At 43.0% G+C, this 10000-nt stretch overlaps 2 protein-coding genes across 2 annotated transcripts in view; both read left to right on the plus strand.

The window, feature by feature from the left end:
- The window catches only part of lrriq1 (leucine-rich repeats and IQ motif containing 1), a 133608-nt gene that overhangs the window by 107710 nt on the left and 15898 nt on the right, over window positions 1–10000 (plus strand). The gene's annotated exons all lie outside the window — the stretch shown is intronic.
- On the plus strand, window positions 967–7145 carry alx1 (ALX homeobox 1). Its single transcript, XM_063214741.1, has 5 exons — window positions 967–1210; window positions 2155–2281; window positions 2354–2537; window positions 3691–3819; window positions 6668–7145. The coding sequence occupies exons 1-5, from the start codon at window positions 967–969 to the stop codon at window positions 7109–7111; spliced, it is 1128 nt and encodes a 375-aa protein (XP_063070811.1). The 3' UTR covers window positions 7112–7145.

Genomic DNA, 10000 nt, shown 5'->3' on the forward strand with positions numbered 1-10000 from the left:
ATTATATATTCCTTATTCTAGTATCCTGACGCATGTGAATAGAGTTTTCCTACTGGTTTCATGGGCCGTTATTTCGAACTGCAGTCGTCTATGTCGACGAGTAGGCTTTCCTACAATTTATTTTAAACATTATTAGGCCTATTATTATTATTATTATTATTATTATTATTATTATTATTATTATTATTATTATTATTATATAGTGTTATTAGCCTACTGTTGCTGTTATTGTGCCCCAGCCTATCAAGGTCCGTGTCCATTCCACAGAATTCCGAGAGATGTGTGGCCTAAATCCATTTATTATTATTATTATTATTATTATTATTATTTTCTTATAAAATAAAATGAGAAACTACTGAAACTATAATGAAAACGGAGAAATTTAAAGTTTTTTTTACCGGGTGTCACTAGAAAAAATGCCTGAATTCAAGGCGAGATAGCAGTCGCTATACATTTTTATAAAGTTTTCTCTGACTGAAGGCCTACGCTACGACGGGTTGTTTGTGCACTTCATTTAAAATTGATGGAATACTTGGAGCTGCTGTAGTATCACCATGTCACTGTCTAAATAGTTAGCAGAGGGCCGTGTGTGTGTGCGCGCGCGCGCGCGCGCGTGTGTGTGTGTGTGTGTGTGTGTGTGTGTGTGTGTGTGTGTGTGTGTGTGTGTGTGTGTGTGTGTGTGTGTGTGAAGCTTGAGGGATGCTGCTGTGTGTGGATGTCTGGAGGCGGAGCGTGTGTGTGTCTCCATATTCGGGAGCGCGTGGGGAGTTCTTCTCTTCTCCACATCGCTGCCCGTTCGAGGCCCCTTATAAAGACCGGCTGCTAGCGCTCTTTAAGACAAGACAAATGAACGGCTTTCCCAAATAATTGGCTTAAGGGGTGTCTTGTCGCCACTCTCTAATGCAGCGGGAGCATCGCGCGCATTTCACTTGACTCGGAACAGGCTTTGCGCGCGTAACGACCATGATGGAATACATGAGCGAGAAGTTCCCCATGAAGGGTCCCGGTACCGCGCTTGTCAAGGCCGTAGACTACTACATGGGCTCCTCGAGCCCCCTCGAGCAGGTCATGGACGGCCTGGACGCCGTATCGGTGCAGTACTACAAGAGCTCGAGCTCCTCTCCCAAGTGTAGCGTGCAGGCCTTCTCCTTACAGAACGCCGAACACCACACGCGCATTGAACGCTCCTCGCCATGCGACAACCAAAACAGTAAGAGCACCTTCAATACATCTCTACACATTCTACATTATGTAGGCCTACCGGTAATAGTATCTTATATTTTATAACGTCATGTTATCTTTTTTTTCAATCGCCTAAACTCCATTTTGGAAAGTCAGATGGATACATTTCCATAGCTTATCGTGTAGCCTATGTCGTTTAAGCATAAACCTACTAATAGTTAATATTATCATAATTATTACAGACATATTTCTCCTTGATAATGTCTGAAATCCGATGAAGTTTTGTTTTAGACACTCTACCACATAAGGCCTACATGCCGCCGGCGTATGATTTATAAATGGAGAAAGAAAACCATTATGTTCGCAACTTTGGGACATGCGTAAATTTAGATTCACAATTTATGTTTTAATGTCTGCATTATTTTAAGAGGCAAATAATTATGTAAGGATGGTAATAGCGTAAAGAGGCCAAAAATGCAGCAGTTTGTATAGGCATAGCCTACCCACATAAAGACAATAACACTAACACAAATATAGGCCTAGGGCCTACATGGCTCACATGATGTCAATTCTTATAACACGTTTAAAGAAGTCACAGGATTTCACAGGTTTCAACATGTTTCAAGACAGGTTTCAACATGTGTCTGAAGCTGTTTTAGTTTAGAGATGAACTTAATTCAATGGTGTAGGCTTCTTGAGGTTTCTGTGCTCTTTAGTCCAAGATATTGTACATCCACATTGAAGAATGGGGGGGAAATCTCAAAGGCACTCCAAAAGATTTTGTTAAGGCCTATAATATGTCCGTATATGACTTGTCTTGAATAACAAATAGGCCTTATTTGAATAACAAATAGGCCACATTTTAATTTGCAGTGCCATACTAATATATATATATTTTAACTCATACATATTTTTCCCATTCTTGACTCTGGGTCTGAAATGGATTTTTTTATTGTTGTTATTATTTTGTAGCAAGTTACTGCACCCCTAAAAGCGAGGAGGACAGCCTGCACGCGGAGCTCTCGAGTGGCCCCATCGACAGCTGCTGCAGCCTGCGCGCGTCGCCGGTAACGGGTGGACATGGCAAGCACGAGGACCTGCACGAGGACCTGGCGGGGGATAAGTGCGACAGCAACAGTTACCTGAGCGAGAGCAAGTGCGACAGCAACAGTTACCTGGGCGACAAGTGCGGCGACAGTAACGTGTCCAGCAGCAAGAAGAGGCGACACCGAACGACCTTCACGAGCGCCCAGTTGGAGGAGCTCGAGAAGGTGTTCCAGAAGACGCACTATCCGGATGTTTACGTCAGGGAGCAGCTGGCCATGCGCACAGAACTCACCGAGGCCCGCGTGCAGGTGGGCTACCATTACTGTTATGGGTCTAATGAGTATATAGGACTAGCTATATTGCTATATTCTCTAATCATGAAAGGTAAGAAAAGTTCGCACCATGCATAGGCCTACATTTATTTTAGGCCTATTATTACACAGACGCGTTTTGGGAGAAATGTAGGCTATATGCATGCGACTTTTTCTTACTTTTCAGTTTTACAATATTTTGTTCAGCACCATATACAGAAGAAAACTCTGCTTGGTGAAGCCTACTCCAATATTTATGAATTATATTCTCTAATAATGACATTGAAGATGGAGGGTGTGTTCTAATGGATGTCCTTTAGGCTAAATTAGCACGCCGGTGATATGATTCCTGTCCTGGTCATGGCATAGAGGGTGTTTGGGTGGTGTAGGCCTATAATCTTAATCATGAAATAGAATGCCATTGTGTAATGTTAATAGAAAATGGGGATTTGGGCATTAGGCTATAGGTGTGTGGCCGCCACTAAGCAGGGATAGTCCTTACGATTTGCATTCATTCTTGTATTTTCTTTTGATTTTGACACAAGTGGTTGGTGTAATGCCACAATAATGGGCTAATTAAAAATACACAACATAGGCTACTGATTTTTAAGTGGGACTCATCTGTTAACATGAAAGAGGATAACAGAAATTCAGAATTCTTTAAATGGGTTCAGTGTGGATGGCATGATAAATACTAATAACGCCTATCAACCTATAGGCTATTTCAAAGGACTAGCCTAAATACTCAGTATCCTAATTCAGCAATAGGCGTAGGCTATATTGGTAGGCTACCATTTGCATTTTGTAACATTCTGATGATTGCAAGTTGACATGTCGTTGCTGGCATAAGTTTATAAACCTGGGATAATTGTGTAATGTTGTAAATATTAGGCTATTGTCTTGTTATTTGTTTTTAAATTTGCGACTGTTGAAACGTGACAGTCTACTCTGATAAGGTGAGGTCTCAGTAGCCTTTAATGTAGGCCTAGGCTAGAGAAGTTGACATGTCTGATGAAGGGCATGCTGCCCGAAATGTCACTAGGCTACATTAAATGTAGAGAAACGGTAGCTTGGTGTGCGGACTTGCTAGTCCTGCACCCTACACGTTTTTAACAGAGATATGCGTGTTTTTTGTCTTTGTTGAACTTAGGTGTGGTTTCAGAATAGAAGAGCCAAGTGGCGTAAACGGGAGCGCTACGGACAAATCCAGCAGGCGAAAAGCCACTTCGCGGCCACATACGACTTATCAGTGCTGCCGAGGACCGATACCTACTCACAGGCAAGTTCACTATTTGGCCCTACTAAGCTGGTTCAGATGTAAACCAGATTTACCTGTTAACTTATCATGGTTTACTCCTGAACTAGCTTCCAGTACACCCCCGCGCTCTAATAGGCCTATAGGCTAAACTTCAGGCTGGGACATACAACATTTAACGCGTATAGGCTACTCAAATGTGTGCTATGTGTTTACTGCATTGTGCAATAAGGTGTGTGTGTTTTAGGCTATATTTTGCATTTCTGTATTTATGTAAGATGTCAGACACTTTAATTCCCCTCGGGATTAATATTCTACTCTCTACTCATAGGCATAGGCCTAACAGAAACATGGAAGAAAACAATGACGCATGAAATAGTTTACTTGCAAGTTGCACTGCAACTCATAGGCTTTTACGCACTATCCTCAGGCAGTCATTATATGCGTTAGGCTACTTATAGGCCTAGGCGCATTTGTCCGTTTCATTGAGACGTTCCGCAAAAGTGCGAAAATAGGAGAGATGTATGTGCTTGATTAATTGTCCGCTTTGCTGTTCGCCGTTGAAAGCTCAATTATTTCAACCGCGAATCCACTGACCTCCACCACCCCTAAAGACTCATCACACACACACACACACACACACACACACACACACACACACACACACACACACACACACACACACACACACACACACACACACACACACACGCGCGCGCGCACACACACACCTCATCCGCCCCTAAAGACTCATCACTCCCAGCCAAGACGAGGCCGACTGAAGTTCACGCTGAATTATCTCTCCTCCGGAGTGGCTTGAAATTCATTATATGGAACATTTTTCTTGATAAGACCTTTTTGGAGAAAAAAAAACCCTCCCGCACACTGACCATTTGGCTGTTTTCTTTAATACACGACGTTTCGGGACATTGAGTTGTAATGCGGTGTTCTGTCACGCCTGTGTGCGATTCACGTGTAGAGTCAGTGGCGGCTCACCTAAATCGCTGACGGAGATCATAGGCCTATCCTCCAGGCGCAGACAAACTGCTCCTCCAATAGTTTCATTTCAATCCATAAACCCCTAAAACACAAATACATTATAGGCTACTTGTTCTTTCATGTAAAGGGAAAAACAAATCACGAACACGCTGCGTAAAGAAGACGCATAGGCCATATGTTGGACGTTGGGTGTGGTGCCGCGTTAGTTAGTTGGAGGATGGAAGAGTCTCTCTCTCGACAGCTGACAAATACGATCGCGTGGGATCTGTTTTGAAGATCTCTTTTGAACATCACCGCGAGACATCAGCGTGGCCAGAGTCCACTTCGGCATTGCGACTGCGCAGAGTATTAGTGTCTTTTCATGTATGCTTGCGGATAAAACCATCTCTTTTCATAACGTTAAATGAGATTTAGTTTTACCGTGGGCTGTTCTAAATAGGCCCGCACCACGCAAACTTGCCATTGTGTTTCAGAAACTTTTGCACAATGTTGCAATGCTCTATATTTTCGTGTTGCTTTATGGCTGGAGTTATGTTCTATGATGCATGTTATCATGTTCTACTTTCTATATGACTGACATTCATATTTGCCATTGTAATTTCTTGATATTAGTATCCAGCATCTTATTTTTCTTATCCCTCAATTATCTTTTTTATATACATGTGTAGCCTAGAACACAGCTGACTGTAGCTACATCTCACTTGGAAGTTTTGGAAAATGTTTTATGAATCCTTCAAACATTTTCATCATAGCCTAATTTACATCAACCAAAGAGTCAAAATTACATCTCTCTTCCTCTCCCTCTTTTGGAAATGTTGTCTCATATAATTTGCCTTTTTATTGATGATACTGTTCATGTTTATGAATGTAGAAAGTTCAATAATTTCTCTTGTACAACAATGATACTTCCTGGTTAAAGTATTAAAAGACAGACAGTATAATATCTGTAGCTTTTTACTTCAGCTGGGCCCGTCGTCGGGCCTATTCACTCTTTGCTGAAAGGTAAACACTCAACTACATTTCCACAATATTGCTATGACATTACTGAGAGTCTTATTTAACATATTAAGACTTGGACATTACAATGTTGGTGACAGTAAGGCTATAACATAGGCTTTGCGCTAAGCGGTGTAAGTGACGAATGGCATACGTAAGGAGACAGGGTAATAGCGCATGTCATCCTGCTTAGCGAACAGTTAGCCAATGAAGAGCCAGTAAGGAGACAGAGACTAGAGCATCAGGCCTAGAGAATGGCATGCCTGTACAACACTGCTATCCCCACGCTAACAATTAGCCAGTGGAGAGCCAAGCCCCAGAAGTAGAAGGAGAACATTAGATTTAGAAACAGTTTTGTTCAAAGGGACTTACAGTAGAGGACATAACCAAGCTACAAGTATGAGGAGAGTAGAAAGACCTGTATAACAAGGTTAGAGCAGGAGACACGAGAGGAGAGGAGAGGAGAGGAGAGGAGAGGAGAGGAGAGGAGAGGGGGAAGACTGACCAGAGAGCCAAGGAGTAGCCTTGTTCCTGTGAGATTGACGAATGGGGATTCTTGTTCCTGTGAAACTGACCAATAGCGAACCTTGTTCCTGCGAGACTGACCAGTGAGGAGCCTTTTCCCGTCAGACTGACCAATGAGCTTGCTGTTTGCAGTTGTGTGTTGTGGGAGCAGCTGTGGTGTAATGGGTAGGGTGTAATGGGTAGTTGGACTACCAGTCCCTTTCTCCCTCCATGGCAGAAGTGCCCTTGAGCAAGGCACCTAACCCCAAATTGTTTCAGAGACTGTATACCCTGTATCTAAATAACTGTAAGTTGCTTTAGATAAAAAGCGCCAGCTAAATGTAATGTAATGTAACGTAATGTGTGTTTTCAGATCCCCAATAACCTGTGGGCATCCCCTGCTGGCGTCTCCGGGGGCTCCGTGGTGTCGTCGTGCATGCTGCCGCGTGGCTCTCCTCCCTGCGTGGGTGTGGGCGTCGGCTCCCCATACCCCCACTCCTCCCCCTCCGCACGTGGTCCGGCACCCGACGCCTACGTGACGGGCTTCCCACCGCACCAGCAAGGTGGAAGCCACGGCCCTTTAGGCCACGCCCAGTTAAGCTCCGCCCAGTTCCCCGTCAATCATCACGTCTCCATCAACAACTTCTTCGCCGACTCCCTGCTGGCACCTCCTCCTCCCTCGCTGGCCACGCCCACATCCCACGCCAGCGCCGCCGTGTTCGAGACAAAGCCGGAGTTTGAGAGGAGATCATCCAGCATCGCGGTCCTCCGCATGAAGGCTAAGGAGCACGCGGCTAACATCTCCTGGGCCATGTGAGAACCAAGTAGACTCAACATCTCCTGGGCCATGTGAGGACCACTTAGACTCAATCATACATTCCTATGAGGAGCACGTGGCCAACATCTCATGAGCCATGTGAGGACCACTTGGACTCAATCATACTTCTCATGGGCCATGTGAGGACCACTTGGACTAATCATACATCTCCTATGAGAACCACAGAGTCAAAATCTCCAGGGCCATATGAGGACCACGTAGACTTAATAGACTCCTTTACTGTTTGTACACAGATGTGACCTAATCGAGCTGCATGTGCATTGTTGGAGCAGAATCGACCATTTACCGTACAATTGTAAAGAAACTAGCCAGGTGTTTTTTTTCGAGATAAGAAAATGGATGGTCACGACAACTTCAGATATGACGTGGGCGCCACAAACATGGACATTCTTGATGATGTCCTCTGTCCAGTGACTTGCTTGCAAAAACCAACATCTCATATGCTTCTGGAACAGCCTATCCCCTCTTGGAATAGTGTAACACCTGTACTTTTTAGAATCTCTATTTTTTACAACCGTACAAACTTCAGGACGGCATGTCTTCCCTCTTCAAGGTCTGCACTGTCTGTTTTTGTGCGTGTCGTGTGTGTTTGAGCCAACAATGCACACGCAGTCAGTGAAGACGTAACTACCAAAGGGGCCTATAATACATCTCCTGGTCAATTTGATCACCACCGCCAACCCCCGCGCTATATACATTACTCCACACTCTCTCTCTCTTTTGTGAGAAGTCAATAGGTCCTATAGGCCAGTGGTTCTTAACCTTTTTTCTTGAAGCACCCCCTAACCTGTGCCCAAGACAAGCCGCGCACCCCCAACCCAAACGTGTACACGTGTATACACACTAAAAAATGATTTAAGTGAATAATTACAAGGATTCTTGCTTTAGACATTAAGCAATACTTTAATGACTTAGCATTAGGTCCAAAACATGTTTTACTTTGGTCTTGATTTGACTTAATTATAATGTTTGGAAGCAGAATTTTGGTCACAACCCCAACACAAACAAAATTCTGCGCACCCCCTGAAATCTCTGGCGCACTCTAAGGGGGTGCCCGCACCCCAGGTTAAGAACCACTGCTATAGGCCATGAGATAACCACACAGGCTCTAGCACAATACACCTTATGAACCACACAGACTCTAACATCTCAAGTGAAATCCTTTAAGTGCCTTTACAATCTAACATCTTGTGGACTAAGCGAACACCTTTAAGTGTCTTTGAATGTGTGCCTCTGTTTTCTACAACGTATTTTGTTTTTGAGTTTACGCACTGAAGCACTATCACAAACAGAAAACAAACTTAAGACTCCTACTTGCCTTAATGCGACTAAAGACACAAGACACCTACTTGCCTCTGTTCCACATGAGCTTGCATGGAGTGTATATTGGAGGGCCACAGGACTGCAGTCCTCAATCCTGACAATCACAGGACAAGTCTCAGCATACACACACAGTAAGTCTTGGCACTCACATCCCATCCGTCCACTTCCTCTGTCTACAGGGTGCAGTGGATGAACTCTGCCGTCGGACATGACGCTCTGTTAATGGAGTTGATCCTCTGAGACGCAGATCCTCTGTGCTGCTCTGAGCTCCACAGGGGTGTTCACGGCCTTCTGATCCGCTAATGGGTCCGCAATTCTCTGCTCTTAACTGCTCTTAAGATGACCAAAAAACGAGAGACATTTTCCGATTAAGTGGCTTTGTTTTAATATGTCCATGTAGGACTTCTCCTAAATAGTAAAGACACTTTTTGACCCCAAGAAGCCTACATGCAGTATTGGATTAAGAGCACAACGTTATCTACAGAACAAATACTCTAAAGATGTGATCTAACTCTTAACTCTAAATTGTAAAGATGTCAAATCTTCATGTCTCGTTTGTTTCAAATAAACCTTTTAAAAATCTTTTACCTGACATGTTTAAAGATTTAAAAAAAAACTTTTACATGTTTGAAACGAAAGAAAGTTTAAGATGTGATATAATTATAAGACATGTAAAGATGTGTTTAGTGAACTCTAACTCTAAACTGTAAAGATGTCTTTCGGGACCTGTATGTAAACTTTAACCTCTAATGTGTTTAGAGTTTCCTAAGAGCAACTGAGCCCTTGTGATGTTGTTTAAAGATGTGTTTAGTCGCCTGAGAACCTCCGAGCTCTTAAAATGTGTTTATAGTTGTCTATGAACTCTAAATATAATTGAAGTCAAAATATGTATTTAGTAAAGATGTCTGCCTTACCACACCACATCTCTATGTATTTAGTAAAGATGTCTGACTTACCACAACCTGTGAGCTTGTAGCTGCCCCATAGTCCAAAAGACTAAGAAGCAGTTCACTTGTATATGGATATCTTTCAAAACGCATTTGTTTTGGCCTCTCTTTTACATGTAAACAGAGTTTTAGAATACGAATTTCAAAACTCCGGTTTAAAAAATATCCCGTTTACGGAATATAACACACCTGTCACAATGGAGTTTTTATTTTTATCCACATGTTGTGTTAACACATAAATGGAGAGAATCCACATTATCCACATTTAATAATATATGCATACGGTACGTGTATCCTGCAACTAAAAGACAAAATGAAATACTAACCATGTGGGGGTATGAGGACTCGCTCTCTCTCAGAGACGGAACATCAGTACATCTCTCTCTCTCTCTCTCTCTCTCTCTCTCTCTCTCTCTCTCTCTCTCTCTCTCTCTCTCTCTCTCTCTCTCTCTCTCTGCTTTTAATAATATAACTTCTGTTAAAGTTTTATCAAATTAAATGATTGCCATAACACAAAATACTATGCCTGATTTTTCTGATGCATAATTAAGGTATCATTCCAACTAGTGATGAGGAGCTCAGTGCCACTGCAACACCC

This window comes from Engraulis encrasicolus, chromosome 13, assembly GCF_034702125.1.
Source record: "Engraulis encrasicolus isolate BLACKSEA-1 chromosome 13, IST_EnEncr_1.0, whole genome shotgun sequence".
Lineage (NCBI taxonomy): Eukaryota > Metazoa > Chordata > Actinopteri > Clupeiformes > Engraulidae > Engraulis > Engraulis encrasicolus.